Source organism: Jaculus jaculus, chromosome X (assembly GCF_020740685.1).
Source record: "Jaculus jaculus isolate mJacJac1 chromosome X, mJacJac1.mat.Y.cur, whole genome shotgun sequence".
NCBI lineage: Eukaryota > Metazoa > Chordata > Mammalia > Rodentia > Dipodidae > Jaculus > Jaculus jaculus.
The window spans coordinates 71969760-71986371 of NC_059125.1; the positions used below are offsets into that span (position 1 = coordinate 71969760).

Here is a 16612-nt window from a genome sequence, read left to right on the forward strand (position 1 = left end):
GGAGGGTATTACCATGGGATATTTTTTATAATTATGGAAAATGTTAATAAAAATTGTGAAAAGAAAAAAAAACTGAAAACTCATGACATCATACAACTATGGAATAATTTCATGGATTTAATGTTACTAAGGATAAAATTTTATCTACAAAACCTTAACTACTCACAGAAAAAGCTTTTACAGTTTTCAAAGCTGATTCCAATCCCATCCCATAATTCTCATCTGTAACACAACTTAAATAACACTCTTACAGGTTTACTAGTTCATGGTCACTAATTATATTATGGTTGGATAATTCTAAATTGTGGCAAATTAAAAAATAGCATTTCCAGTTCTGTTCAGACTTTCCATTCAGACCCTGCTGTTTTCTTAAAATAACTGGAGAGGGTAAACATCTCACATTTTTATTTTTATCCTCTTCTAAACCTTTTAACCTGATGTGTTTATTTAACCCAATAGTTTTAAGAATACCTTTTTCTCTAATGAAAAAAATCTGGTACTGTTTTGCAGCTTCCCTTTATGAACTATAAATACAAAGTTCTATTTCTGTAGGTATCTTTAATTAAATGCACAGAACAAAAATCAAAGGATTTTTTTTTTTTCTTTCCAAGGTAGAGACTCACTCTAGCTCAGGCTGTCCTGGAATTCACTGCATCATCTCAGGGTGGCCTTGAACTCCCACCAATCCTCCTACCTCTGCCTCCTGAGTGCTGGGATTAAAGGCGTGCACCAACATGCTTGGCCCAAAGATATTTTTTTAGAATATTTGGTACATATTTATAATTAAAAACTAAAGTAGGGACGTGAGAGATTGCTTAGAGGTCTAGGTATATGCTTGCAAAGCCTAAAGGCCTTGGTTCAATTTCCTAGTACCTACATAAAGCCAGACACAGAGTGGCACATGTCTGGAGTTTGTTTGCAATGGCTGGAGGCCCTGGAGTTTCCTCTTTCCCTCCCTCCCTCCCTCCCTCCCTCCCTCCCTCTCTCTCTCTCTCTCTCTCTGTGTGTGTGTGTGTGTGTGTGTGTGTGTGTCTCCCCCTTCTCCTTGAAATTAAATAAATAATAATTAGATAAAAATTTTAAAAAGGTAAAGGAAACTACCAGGCATCATGGTACATACCTTTAACACCAACCCTTTGAAAGCAGAGGTAGGAGAATTGCATTTGAGGCCAGCCTGAGACTACGTAGTGAACTCCCCACCAGCCTGCAATAGAGAAAGACCCTGCCTCAAAATTAACAACAAAAAAGTGAAAGGAATGATAATGATATAGAATAATGAAGAAAAGAAAAAAAGATTGTATAGAATTATCCATATTCTTCTCATATTTTATTTATATGATAAAAATAAACCCAACATAAAATCTATTTTTCTTTATAAATTACAAAATTACTAATCTTAATATTACTATAGTATTGTTTCCAGAAATGGAAGTAAAGGACTTGAAATTCAGCTGTGCAAACAATGCATTTAGAAAGATGTTTCAGTTTCCATGTGGCAGTAATTATAGCACTTCCATCCATTTAATATTTAGCAAGCACTCCCAATGTAGCACATACAAAAGACCATGAGTTTATATTCCAGTTGTAATTACTTGCAGGTGTGACAAACATCTCATGCTCCTTCCCACCTCCCCAGATACATGAAAGTAGAAGCAAATTGCTATATGCACAATTATCTAAGGAAGAAACAGGGAAGGTAGTAGAGAAAGAGGCAAACCACAAAAAGCAAGGACCAGTTAAAAAAAGAAAAATGTGATGCACTGACAGGAGATAGGACATTCGTAAATTAGAGACAGAGGATGATAAATATCCCTGGCAAAAACTCAGTTAAGAGATTTAAACTGTTTAATTGAGAGTACTTTCTTCTCCCAATTTACACTTAAATATTAAAAAGACAGATTTCCCACATTCAAGTAGATTCTGGCATTAAGTATGACATATAACTATGCAATGGCGAGTGAATCAAGAGACAATCAATGCTAAATGGAAGCTTAAGTCAACCTGTAAATATTACTTCAGCATCAGAATTAATGTAAGCCTCCTAATGTGTACATTACATAAATTAGCAGGTTACTATGTAAGTATCTGGCTGTAAACTAATTGTAGTAAAAACAAGAGTAAAGTTTAAAGGCAAAGCTGTACTATATTGTGCTTTTAACTCAGTCTAGAAAAACAAACATGTATATTTGTTCCTTGGGAATAATGTCAGTTTGTAACTAAATGAATATCACCCACATGCTTCTCTATCGATAATTTCATAAAAATGTTTAAATATAATAATAAGAACATTTTGAAAGCTCTTAACATGACTGATAATTCTAGTTCCTAAAATGCACATGAAACTAACTTTTTTGTATCATTAAGAAATATTTTTATGGATACACCAAGTGTTGGTACCATCTTTTCCCTCTAAAACTAATTTTTATCTTTGAGATAGGCTCTTGTTCTAGCACAGGCTTAACTGCAATTTACTAGGTAGTCCCAGGATGGCTTTGAGCTCAGTAATCCTCCTACTTCTGCCTTCAGACTGCTGAGATTAAAGGCATGTGCTACCACACTCAACCTGAAAATAACTTTTAAATTACTTCTGGGGCTGAAGAGATAACCCAGTGGTTAAGATACTTGCCTGCAAAGCCCAAGGACCTGGGTTCAATTTCCCAATACTCATGTAAAATACAGATGCCCAAGGTGGCACCTGTGTCCGGAGTACATTTGTACTGGCTGGAGGCCCTAGAAAACCCATTCAATCTGCCTCTTCCTTTCTCTCTTCTCTCTCTGTCTGTCTCTCAAATGAGTAAATAAAATATTTTTTTATAAAGGACAAAGAGGATTGGAGAGATGGTGTAATGGTTAAGGCACATGCCTGTGAAAATTAAGGAACCTGGTTCAATTCCCCGATACCCATGCAAGCCAAATATGCATGGTGTTGAATGCATTGAGTTAGTTTGCAGTGGCTATAGGCCTTGGAATGCCCATTCAAAAAAAATAGCCGGGCGTGGTGGCACATGCCTTTAATCCCAGCACTCGGGAGGCAGAGGTAGGAGGATCATCATGAGTTCGAGACCACCATGAGACTCCATAGTGAATTCCAGGTCAGCCTGGGCTAGAGTGAGACCTTACCTCGAAAAACCAAAAAAAAAAAAAAAAAATACTACTATGTAGTAGTGATAGTGCAAGACCTCCAGAAACAGCATAAATATTACATATGCACCATAATTTATTTTAGTTACATTAAGTACTAATAGTGTTTTGAATTTAGTTCAGTTTTCTTCTTGATTTAATTTTGTAACAATGTAAAACCTAATTTACTCAAGCACACAGCAAGCAAAATACCATGAATGGAATTTTAATCTGTAAAAATATAAATACAGGTATATTTTGCTCTTATTCTAGAAGAAAAGACACATATATATTTAGTATTACAGTAGTTAGTTTGGAGAATGAAGTCTGAGAAAGAAAGAAGGAAAGAAAGAGAGAGAGGGAGAAAGGAGCCTAGAAGACAAAAAAAAAAAAAATATGGGCCAGGCTGTGGAAGTGGCTCAGCAATTAAGGCTGACCCAGGTTTGATTCTCCAGTACCCTTATAAAGCCAGATACACAAAGTGGCACATGCATCTAGAGTTTGTTTACAGTAGCACTATGCTCTTAATTACATGTTGTCTCTTTCCTTCTGTCTCTGTCTCTATCTTTCTCTGCTTGCAAATAATTAAGTTAAATTAAAAAAAAAAAACCTAGGCCAATTAGGTGACTCTTAAATGTTTAGAATTTTTATTAAATCCATCTTTTATGTAAGGCTAAACTAAAGAAGAAATGCCCTCTATAGGGTGAAGCACCAGCAACTTTATCATATGAAAGGCTCTGAGCAGACCTACAGTGGTTCAGTATTTCCTCTACTATTTTAAACTCACAATTTGTCATAGTTACTTGACCATAGAAATCTCTTCTTTCAAAAAACTTATTTTTTTCTACTTCTAAAATACCTTCATAAAACTTTAAAACTTACCATAACTTCTGTGTAGATTGGCAAACTATAACACTAATTGACTTTAAAATAGCTAAAATGAGAGTCTGGGAAGATGACTCAGTGGTTAAAGGTGCTTGCTTATAAAAGAGCTGAAGTGGAACCAGGCATGGTGGCACATATCTTTAATCCCAGAATACAGTGGTAGGAGGTTTGCTATGAGTTTGAGGGCAGCCTGGAACTCCAGAGTGAGTTCCAAATCAAGCTGGGCTACAGTAGACCATACCTCAAAGAAAAAAAAAAAATAGCTAAAGTGAGCTACACATGATGTACATGCCTATAATCCCAATATATGGGAGATGAGGAAGATGATAACAAGTTCAGGCCAGTCTCAATTTCACAGCAAATTGAGGCCAGCCTGGGCTATATGAGATCCTGCCTCAAAAATCTAGTGAATTAATAAAGTAGCTAGGCAGAAGTATGACCCACAACAAATAAAACTTCCTGAAAATCAAGGTGGGCATGGTGGTGTACACCTTTAATCCCAGCACTCAGTAGGTAGAGGAAGGAGGACCACTGTGAGTTTGAGGCCATCCTGAGAATACAGAGTGAATTCCAGGTCAGCCTGCGAGACAGTGAGATCCTACCTCGAAAAACCAAAAGAAAAAAATAATTCCTGAAATCAACATGTTTGACTTAGTTTGTTTTGGTTTTGTCTTAGCTGTTGCTAGTGCTGTTTTAAGACTAGGCCAGGCTAAACTCAAACTTCCTATGAATCCAAAGACAACCCTGAAGTCCTGATCCTCATACCTCCACTTCCTGGATGCTTAGAAATTAAAGAATGCTATGATTAACAGGTACTCACCAGCATGCCTGGGTTTCCTTTTTTTTCCCAAGGTAGTGTCTCACTCTAGCTCAGGCTGACCTGGCATTCACTCTGTATTCTCAGGGTGGCCTCAAACTCACAACAATCCTCCCTCTGCCTTTCGAGTGCTGGGATTAAAGGTATGTGCAACCACACCCACCTGCATGCCTGGTTTTGAAATGACAAACTTAAAATATTTCATATTCATCAAAATTCCAACAGCATTCTTCACAGAAATAGAGAAAAATCCTAAAATTCACTTGGAAGTACAAAAAAAAAAAAATCAAATAGCCAAAGTGATTCTGAGCAACCAAACAAGAACGGGGGGAGGGAGGGTATCACCATGCCTGATTTTAAGATATATTATAAAGCCAGGTGTGGTGACCTGTGACTTTAATCCCAGCACTCAGGGGATAGAGTTAGGAGGATCACCATCAATTTGAGGCCAACCTGAGACTTCACAGTGAATTGCAGGTCTGCCTGGGCTAGACTGAGACCCTACCTCGAAAACCCAAAAAGAAAATCTAAAGCCAAAAAAAAAAAAAAAAAAAAAAGAAGGAGGAGGAGGAAGAAGAAAATGAGGAAAAAAAAGAGAGAGAGGAGAAAGGAAAAGAAGAATATGTTCATAACTTGCATGATATTACTTACCCACATTTGGAGGTTTCAAATAATTAACAGGTAGTTCTGGAGGTCTGCCTCTATGCAGAGCTGCAAAAGCAGACCCATTCCATAGTGTACTCTTACAGTCTATAAAAAAAGACCAAAAGATAGTCAAGGATTATAGCAATGCGTTTTCCCCCAACTATGCCTTAGAGACACAAGTCTGATGTTAATTTATTTGCTGAAATATACTTTTGCCTATTAAAAACAAAGTAAAATAATGTTCATATAAACCAGGTGTGGTGACTGATGTCTATAAACCCCAGTACTTGGAAGGTTGAAAAAGAAGGATTTTCTGTGAGTTTGAGGTCACAGAAGTGAGTTCCAAGTCAGTATGGATTACAGAATGAGACCTTGCTTTTATAATATATTTAGTTAGTTAGTTACAAACAAAGGGAGATAGAAGATAAAAGAGAGAGAAAATGGGGGCATCAGGGCCTTCAGCTACTGCAAAGGGACTGTAGATGCATGTACCACTTTGTGTATCTGGTTTTCTGTGGGAACTAGAGAATCAGACTTGGGTGGTTAGGCTCTGAAGGCAAGCACCTTAATTGCTGAGCCATCACTCTAGCCCTGAGTTTTTGACATAAACATAAAAGTCACAAATAAGTACAATTATCTGTAGTTAGTAATCATCTGATATATGATGTTACTGTTGTGACATAGCTGGGAAGTTTTCCATAACATGAGTGTACACCAAGGATAGAATCACCCGAATTTTCCCTGTCATGTTCATATGTGCTATGGTAATGTCCTTGCTTCTGTAATATTTTTGGTAGCCAAAAATAATAAAGAATATGGATATTATAATACAAGGAAAGAAATCTTGAGCCTCTGTTATAGTAATATCACAGCAGCAATCTTTATGATGATATAGCCAAAAACATAAAGCATATGGGTCAGGTGTGGTGACACAGACCTTTAATCCCAGCACTTGGAAGGCAGAGGTAGGAGGATTTCTGTGATTTCAAGGCCAGCCTGAGACTACATAGTGAATTCCAGGTCAACCTGGGCTAGAACAAGACCCTGCCTAGAAAAACCAAAAGACAAAAAAATAAAGAATGCAGATATTAGAATTCAAGGAAAAAAGTCTAAAGTCTTTATTATAATAATATCACAGCACCAATATTTAAATTCCTGTTCTACAATGAAAATTTTTATTTGTATTTTTTGCTTTTTGAGACAATGTCTCATGTGTTCCAGGTTTGCTTGGACTCACTATGTGGACAGAGTGGCCTTTAGCTCCTGATCATCCTGCTTCCACTTTCCAAGTGCAGGACACCTTTTTATTTTCGCCAATTTAATACAAAAGGACCTAATTTTATACCATAAGAAATATGGCAGGATGAAGAGATGGCTCCTGCCTGCAAAGCTGAAAGACCTAGGTTCAATTTGCCAGGGCCCAGATAAGCCAGACGCACAAGGTGGAGCATGCATCTGCAGTTAGTGTGCAGTAGCTAGAGGCCCTGGTGCACCCATTATCTATCTGCCTCCCTCTCTGTACTTCTTTCTCTCCCTCAAATACATAAAAATAAAATATGGAAAAAGACATATGCTTGTACTCTAAGAAAATAAAAATAATGCAAAATTAAGAAAAAAACTAGAAGAAATTTACATAGAGCATAACCTGGGCATGGTGGTTGATATCTGTAGTCCCAGCAGCTGGGAGGCTGAGAGAAGATTGCCATGAGTTTGAGGCCAGGTTAGCCTGGGCTAGAGTGAGACCCTACCTCTAAAATTAAATAAATAAAATTCAGAAAAGCAGGTAAACATTTATTCAACTTTAAAATATGCTGCACTCCACATCTTCCTGTGACAACAGTTTTAAAACCTAAAAACTCTTACCTTTGGCATCCCGTAACAGAGACTGCCGACCAACACCTAGCAATGTTTGTACCCCAGGAACGCTCTGAGGGATCTCCTTATCTAGTAAGGGGCCAATCCTCTCACAAATTTTAAGGAGGTAGTCTGGAGGAATGTGTGCATTGGCTGCCACCTACAAAGCATAAATAGAGCACAGGAAAAAACACATTTGGTTTTAAAATGTGAACCTAATTCCTTACCAAATTATTCCACTACAGAACAAAATATAGTTGTAAAATACAAAATCAGGAAAATGAAAATTTCAATGATTACTACTTGTACTAAATTTTTTAAAAGCAGACAAGCAGACTGGAGAGATTGCTCAGTGGTTAAGGCACTTGCCTAAAAGTAAAACAATTGGCGTTCAATTCTCTAGTACCCATGTGAAGCCAGATGCACAAAGTGGCACATGCATCTAGAGTTTGTTTACAGTAGCTAGAGGCCCTGGCTTTACTTTCTCCCTCCCCATCTCTCTTCCCCCCTTACAAAATATTAATAAAATATTTTTAAAAACAGACAAAAGCATAATTAATGGCATGACAGAATTCAACTACCATGCTCTTAACATATACATAACACACACATATTGATAAAGTCATTTGTTTACTGTTAATTTACAAAATGTGCTTCAAAACAGAAATAGTAATCATGCTAAAAACAAAATATACAAAGGAGATGATCAACTGAATTCTTTTAGTCAGGACTGATGAGCTGATTAAGAATATGACCATCAGCCAGATGTGTTGGCACACACCTTTAATTCCAGCACTTGGGAGGCAGAGTAGGAGGATCACTGTGAATTTCAGGCTACCCTGAGACTACATAGTGAGTTCCAGGTCAGCCCAGGCTAAAGTGAGATCCTGCCTCAGAAAACCCAAATAACAAAAAAAGAGAATAGCTGGGCTGGAGAGATGGCTTAATGGTTAAGTTGGTTGCCTATAAAGCCAAAAGACCCCCAGTTCAATTCCCCAGGACCTAAGTAAGACAGATGCACAAGGTGGCATATGCATCTGGAGTTCATTAGCAGTGGCTAGAGGCCCTGGTGAACCCATTCTCTCACTCTGTCTGCCTCTTTCTCTTTCTCAAATAAGTAAAAATAGAACATTAAAAAAAGTTTAAAAGAAAAATGAGTATGGACTGGGCATGCTGGCACACGCCTTTAATCCCAGCACGCAGGAAGCTGAGGTAGGAGGATCACCATGAGTTTGAGGCCACCTGAGACCACCTATTGAATTCCAAGTCAGCCGGAGTTAGAGCTATACCATTCCTTGAGAAACCAAAAATTAAAAAAAAAAGTATGACCATCAAGAGCTGGCAAGAGCTGGGCAATGGGCTGGAGACATGGCTCAGCACTTAAGGCACTTGCCTGCAAAGCATAAGGACCCAAATTTGATTTCCCAGTACTTACATAAGGCCAGATGCAAAAGGTGGAGCATGAGTCTAAAGTTCATTTGCAGTGGCTTATGGGTGGTATAGCCAGTGTCTGATACACACCCTGTTGCTACTGTCCACCATATGTTGGTCAGGGGTAATGTCCACCCTCTGCTCATGCCATTGTTTTCCCCTGCCATCGTGGAGCTTCCGCTCGAGCCTATAAGCCAAAATAGACCTCTTTTTCCCACAAGCTGCTCTTGGTTGGGTGATTCCTACCAGCAATGCAAACCTGACTGCAACACCCTTCCTCAATAAAAAATAAATAAAATAAAATAAAATAAAATGCAAAAGATAGACAATCTCAAGGTTTAGCCTGACCACAAAGCTATATTTTTAAATACTTATTTTCAGATACCAACATATTTTTATCAAGATATTTCAAAATCAGAATCTGACAAATAGATTAAAAAAAAACAAAATTTGCTGGATATGGTGGCACATGCCTTTAACCCCAGCATACAGGAGGAAGAGGTAGGAGGATCACCTTAAGTTCAAGGCCACCCTGAGACTACATAGTGAATTCCAGGTCAGCCTGGGCTAGAATGAGACCCTACTTCAAAAAACCAAGATAAATAAATAACTTTGGCAGAGAATTATGTGTGTTTGTTTTCTAAGACTATGGCCACAAGCAGGAAAATGAAAAACAAACTGGGATCATAAGCCAAAAAGAAACTCAAAAACTTTCTCTATTTTCTAAGGGTTTGTTCAAAGGGAAAAATGAAAAGAAAAACATGAAAGGTTATGTAATATTAAAATATTTAGAGATGGGGCCGAAGAGGTGGCTTAGAGGTTACGACATTTGCCTGCGAAGCCTAAGAACCCAGGTTCAATTCCCCAGGACCCACATAAGCCAGGTGCACAAGGGCCACATGCGTCTGGAGTTTGTTTGTGGTGGCTAGAGGCCCTGGCATGCTCGTGCTCTCTCTCTCTCTCTCTCTCTCTCTCTCTCTCTCTCTTTCTCTCTTTCTCTCTCTCTCTCTCTCTCTCTGATAAATAAATAAGAGAGAAGAAAGAAAGACAGATCTAGCCCCCACAAACAGACTCTAGACACATGTGCCACCTTGTACATTTGGCTTGCATGGCTTCTGGGGAAATTGAACCTGGGTCCCTAGGCTTCATAGGCAAGTGCCTTAACCTCTAAGCCACCTCTCCAGCCTCTCTTCTCTCTCTCTCTCTCTCTCCTTGCAAATAAATAAATACTTAAGAATAAATAAATAATTATTTTAAAAATTAGGGTTAGAAAAATAAGGACATTTTTTAAACTACAAGAAGCTTAAACCTATCAATGGAACTGCTCTATAGATATACTAAGTAAGTTACTTTGAAACCTAAAGTATGGTCTGTTGGTGGTGTAATATAGTGGAAAGGTTCAGATCTTTCCTGCATCCCCAGATTCTACTTATGTGTCCTTAGGAAATTACTTAGTCTCTCTATCCCTGGACTTCCTCATCTATAAAGTTGGGAGTATTAACTACCTCCACAGGATCTAGTTAGGATAATACCAAAATCATTCACTCATGCATTAATTCATTCACTATACCTGAAGTATAGTGAAGCAGAATCAGAAGATTCGACTACTGACCTGAGGGAAATGACAGTCCCAGTGGAGATAACAAACCTAGTGATTTCACCATGATCAATCTAAAATCAAGTCATTGTTCTCATTTCCTACATCAGTTCACATTCCTTGCTTCTCTATCTCTGTTTCATTCTTCGCAACCATTTTTGTGACATTGGGGATGGAGCTCAGAGTTCCATGTACTCCAGGCAAGAGCGCTAAAATTGAGCAGCACTCTGTCTCCTGTCCAATACCTTGCCACTATCTTGAGAACAGGCCTACATCCCTTCACATTCAGACAACTACTGAAGTCTCTTAAATGGTCTCCGTTCTTGCAGGTTTGCCTTTCCAGTTGTGGACATGTGGCCAATGTGGTTTATAAACACTTTTGAAGACTCTCATGATCTACATTATAAAGCCCAAACTCCTTTTAATATGCCTTAAAGATCACCTTAACAGACCAGTCTCTAGCAGCCCAGTTTAGCTATACTGAACCATTAGTCTTTTCCAAACATGACATAGGCATTTACACCTGCATGAGTTTGTTCATGTACCCCTCCTACCTGGAATGCTCTCCCCTTCACTAGGAAGGCATCTCATCTTTCAAATCTCAGATTCTCAAATAAAGAGAAATAAATCAAAATTCCAAGGTGCCCAGAAGACCACACTACCCCAAAACAAAGCCGAGTAGTTAATTAATCCTGGAGACAAGAGTTCATGCCCAATTTCACACTTGAAGTAAAAATTCACAAGCAAATGAAGAGCACACCAGTGAGAGATAAAGGTGCCTCACCCAGTAAAATGTTCTGCATAGTGACTAAAATATAATATATCCTCAATGATATTCTCAAGTGCTATTGATAATGTCAAAAAATGGTATACAAGGGGCCGGAGGGATGGTTTGGCAGTTAAGGCAGTTGCCTGCAAGGCCAAAGGACCCATGTTCAATTCCCCAGGGCCCACGTTAGCCAGATGCACAAGGGGGCCCATGTAGTGTAGAGTTCATCTGCAGTGGCTGCAGGCCCTGGTGCACCTATTCTCTCCCTTCCTCCCTCCCTCTCTCTCTCTCCCTCTTTTGCTGTCAAATAAATAAATAAATAAAAATAAAATATTAAAAAATGGCATACTAGGCCAGGGGTGATGGTGCATGCCTTTAACCTCACCACTTGGGAGGAAGAGGTAGGAGAACTGCCGTGAGTTCACGGCCACCCTGAGACTACATGGTGAATTCCAGGTCAGCCTGGGCTAGAGTGAGACCCTACCTTGAAAAACCAAAAAAAAAAAAAAAAAAAAAAAAAAGGCATACTACAGAGGGTCATCCCATCCAGAAGGGCAAAATTACATCTTATACAAAAAAAAAAAAAAACTAGAAAACACAAAAGGTTATCATTACATGCTTATCTTCATGACAATTTCAGTATAATATGTTCACATAACTAAACATAGTAACATACACATGTAGTCCCAGACGCATAGGAAGTTGAAGAAGGAATACTTGAGCCTACAAGTTTCAGACCAGCCTGGACAAAATAAAAGGACCTCATCTCAAAATGTTAGCTTGGTGATGAAAGAATAGATTAGCATGCATGAACCCCCAGGTTCTATCCTCAATACCACAAAAAAAAAAAAGTCTATAATAGCTGGGCATGGTGGCACATGCTTTTAATCCCAGCACTTGGGACACAGAGGTAGGAGAACTGCTGTGAGTTCAAGGCCAGCCTGAGATTACAGTGTGAATTCCAGATCAGCCTGTGCTAGATCAAGACCCTACCTCAATGCACACCCCCCAAAAAAAGAAAAAACTCTGTAATAAGCCAATAGTTTATCTTTACAAATTTATGTGCTAGGATTTTTGTTTGTTTGTTTTGTTTTGAGGTAGGGTCTCACTTTAGCACAGGATGACCTAAAACGTACTCTATAGTTCCAGGATGGCCTTGAACTTGTGGTGATCCTCTTACGTCAGCCTCCTGAGCACTGGAATTAAAGGTGTGTAGCACCATGCCTGGCTAGGTTTAGTTTTTTTTTTTTTTTTTTGAGAGAGACAGAGGCAGGTAGAGAGAGACAGAGAGAAAGAGAAGAGAACGGGAACACCAGAGTCTCTAGCCACTGCAACCCAACTCCAGATGTGTCACATTTTGCATCAGACTTACATGGGTCCTGGACAATCGAACCTGGGTTCTTTGGATTAACAGACAAGTGCCTTAACCATGAAGCCATCTTTCCAGCCCACAAATGCTACTATAATAGTTTTTGTTCTGTCTTTTTTAATGTAGTTTTTTATTTTGGTTTTTTAAAGGCAGAGACAAAAGAGACATGGGGGAATAGGCACGTCAGGGCCTCCAGTCACTGCAAATATATTCCAGATGCACGTACCACTATGCATCTGGCTTTATTTGGGTACTGAGTAATTGAAACCGGGTCATCAGGCTTTGCAGGCAAGCACCTTAACCACTAAGCCATCTCTCCAGGCCCTAGGTTTAAATTTTTCAGGAATTTGAAGGAAAAAAAAAAACTTGGTCCTGATGGAAAGCAAAGCCTTTCTGTAGTTGGAATACTTGTTAGTTGTATTGACTTCCTGTCATTTCATTTCAGAATATGCTTAGCATTTCTCTAACTTATAATTAGTTCTCTGAGGGCTAGAGAAATGGCTTATTAGTTAAGACACTTGCCTACAAAGCCAAAAGACCCAGGTTCGATCCCCAAGACCCACTTAAGCCAGATGCACAAGGAGGCACACGCTTCTGGAGTTCGTTTGCATTGGCTGGAGGCCCTGGAGTACCCATTCTCTCTCTCCCCCTCTCTCAAACAAATAAGGAAAGAAAATAATTAGTTCTCTGACATTTTTGGAAAGAAAGTCAGAGAAGTCCTCCTAGGGTCAAATATTTTACAGGATACAGTATTTCAAGAAAATGCTAAAACCCTGAGAGTAGATAAAATCAAGAGGACAGTGAATATATCCACATTCTAGAAGTTGCTCAGTAGAAAATATCCAAGAAGAGAAGTCAGCAACAGCTCACAGATTTAAAAAAAAATGTGTACATCACAAATAATAGTTTGTCGTTAGATTTTTAAATTTTGATTATTTGTGTATAGGTTAGGGGTATGCCAAGGCTTCTTATAGCTGTAAAGGAACACCAGGTACTTGTGGCACTTTATGCATCCACCTTATGTGGGTGACTTGAAATTGTACCTAGGGCCAGCAGGCTTTGCAAGCAAGTACCTTTAACCACTGAGTCATCTTCCCAGCCTCCTGTCTTTAGGGCTTACTTTGTTCTCTACCAAACAAGTTATTCAGCATTTAGTTCCCAGTATTAACTGCAAAATAAAAACACAAATTATATAAATATTCCTATGTAACAAATGTGATAACATTTCAAGAAGAAAGAAAATTCATAAAACTCAAATTCTTTACCTCCCTAACAGTAGCTTTCTACAATTTTGCAACACCTCACCTATACTTAGGTATGTCACATTTAAAAAAAAATCTCCAAAAAGATTTTAATAATTAAAAAAGTGTGTTTTGCCATGTGTGGTGGCACATGCCTTTAATCCCAGCACTGACAGAGGTAGGAGGACTGCAGTGAGTTAGTTCAATGCCACCCTGAGACAACATAGTGAATTCCAGGTCAGCCTGAGCTATAGCGAGACCCTACCTCGAAAAAGCAAAACAAAACAAAAAAAAAAGTGTGTTTCCTGCTACAACATCAACCAGCCTGGCAAGATATTCTCACTGGTGCAAAATGGTATGTATGTTATAGGAGTAAACAACTGTCTTTGAACTGGATTTAAGGTCCACTCCCCATGAGGGAATTCATGCATGGTACTGTAAACCTGTCAAAAGTTCATGGCTGGGAAGTTCATAGGACCTAGGAGGGAAGCTGTTCCAGTTGCTTGGCTAAATGGATATGCCTTCTAAATATTTATGTTTATACCCACAGATAAGTGCTGAGAGAAGTTTCCATAAATAGTAGACAGGGATTACTGGAGAGACTGAAAACTAAAAGTGCTGAGAGTGACTATTGGGGAACATCATCCCCCCCCAAACACACCCACCTACCACCCACCCACCAAGATTCAGGGAACATTCTAGAAGACAGGAGGGAAAGAATGTAACAGCGAGATGGTTCAGAGGACTAACATGGACCACTGTCTTCAGGTTATGACATAGACATTGCAATCATAAATTCACAGCAGCTGTGATTACCTGCATAAGACCTTCACAAAACTGAGACCATAAACATCCCATCGTGAATGGTGGGGAGGGTCATGAAGCCCCATCCTTCCATGAGGAGTTAATTGCAGGTAATGCTTTCTGGGGAAGGGGAACACATTTTCTTCAGTAAGATAAGTTCACTAGTAGGTCTGTTGCCCATGCTCCAGCACATAATCCCCATCCATGATCATACAAATACCCTAGTTTAACTCAGTGACTCAAAAACAAACAAACAAACAAAAAAGATAACCACAGTAGAAATACACTAACTTGGGAAGAAGACATGGTTCAGCAGGAATGACAGGGAATAGAAGAGGGTAATGGGAATGAATATGAACAAAATACTTTTTTTTTTTTTTCCAGGTAGGGTCTCACCCTAGCCTAGGCTGCAATGGAAATCACTATGTAGTCTGAGGCTGGCCTCAAATTCACAGCAATCCACCTACTTCTGACTCCCTCTGCTGAGATTAAAGGCATGTGCCACCAAGCCTGACACAAGATTTACTTTTAAAAAATGAAAAAAATAATTTCGGGTGTGGTGGCACACGCCTTTAATCTCAGCATGCGGGAGGCAGAGGTAGGATTGCCATGAGCTCTAGGCCACCCTGAAACTACAGAGTGATTTCCAAGACAGCCTGAGCTATACTGAGACCCTACCTTGAAAAAGCAAAAATCAATAAATAAGTGGGGTGTGGTGAAACACACCTTTAATCCCAGCACTTGGGAAGCAGTGGTGGGAGTAACACTGAGTTTGAGGCCACCCTGAGGCTACATAGTGAATTTCAGGTCAGCCTGGACTAGAGTGAAAGCCTACCTCAAAAAACCAAAATTAATTAATTAATTAATTAATTAATTAAGATAAATAAAAATAAATATAGGACAGAGCTGGGCATGGTGGCATATGCCTTTAATCCCAGAAGTCAGGAGGCAGAGGTAGGATGATAGCCATGAGTTCAAGGGCACCCTGAGTCTACATAATGAATTCCAGGTTAGCCTGGGCTAGAGCAAGACCCTACCTTGAAAAACCAACATCAAAAAAAATAAATAAATAAAAACAGAATTGAAGAGATGGCTCAGTGCTCAAAAGTACTTGGTATGCAAAGCCTGCTAGCCTGGGGGTCTGGAGGGATGGCTTAACAGTTAAGGCACTTGTCTGCAAGCCAAAGAACACAGGTTTGATTCCCTAGGACCCATGTAAGCCAGATGTAAAAGGTGGCACATGTGTCTGAAGTTTATTTGCAGTGGCCTGAAGCCCTAATGCAGCCATTCCCTCCTTCTCCCAGCCTCTTCCTCTCTGTCAAATAAATTTTTTTTAAAAGCCTGCTGGCCTGGGTTCAATTCCCCAGTACCCACATAAGAGCAGATGCACAAAATGGTACATGCGTCTGAAGTTCATTAGCAGTAACAAGAGGCCCTGGTATATACCTATTTCACCTCTCTCTCTCCCTACAACCCCTCCATACAAAAATTTATAAAGCCCAGGTATAGTGCCACATGCCTTTAATCCCAGCACTGGGGAGGCAGAGGTAGGAGGATCAATGCAAGTTTGAGGCCAGCCTGAGACTTCATATTGAATCCCAGGTCAGCCTAGGCTAGAATGAGACTCAAAATAAATAAATAAATAAATAAATAAATAAAGCAAGCGCTGGAGAGATTGCTTAGCATTTAATTAAGGCGCTTGCCTGTAAAGCCTAAATACCCAGGTTCAATTCCCTAGTGGCCACGTAAGCCAGATGCACAAGGTGATGCATGCACCTGGAGTTCATTTGCAATGGCTAGAGGCCCTGGAACACCCACTCTCTCAATCTCTCTATTTGCCTCTTAAATAAAATATATTTAAAAAATCAAATAAAAATAAATAAATAATACAGAAAACAGAAAAAATGTGAACAAAAGCAGTAGATTGGGGAGGGGGCAGAATTCAGTGAGACAACATGTGTTTGTGTGTGTATATGTACTTTTTTTTTTTGGATTATCAAGGTCGGGTCTCGTTCTATCCCAAGCAGACCTAAAATTAACTATGTAGTCTCAAGGTGACCTCAAACTCAGTGATCCTCCT

General features: G+C 39.2%; 1 protein-coding gene across 1 annotated transcript in view; it reads right to left on the reverse strand.

Moving 5' to 3' along the window:
* Brwd3 (bromodomain and WD repeat domain containing 3) overlaps positions 1–16612 on the reverse strand; it is a 162077-nt gene that overhangs the window by 129179 nt on the left and 16286 nt on the right. The window contains exons 5-6 of the mRNA XM_004669595.3: positions 7331–7481; positions 5474–5572 (exon numbers count right to left, since the gene is read on the reverse strand). Coding sequence (XP_004669652.1) covers positions 5474–5572; positions 7331–7481 — 250 coding nt within the window. The remainder of the gene's footprint in view (positions 1–5473; positions 5573–7330; positions 7482–16612) is intronic.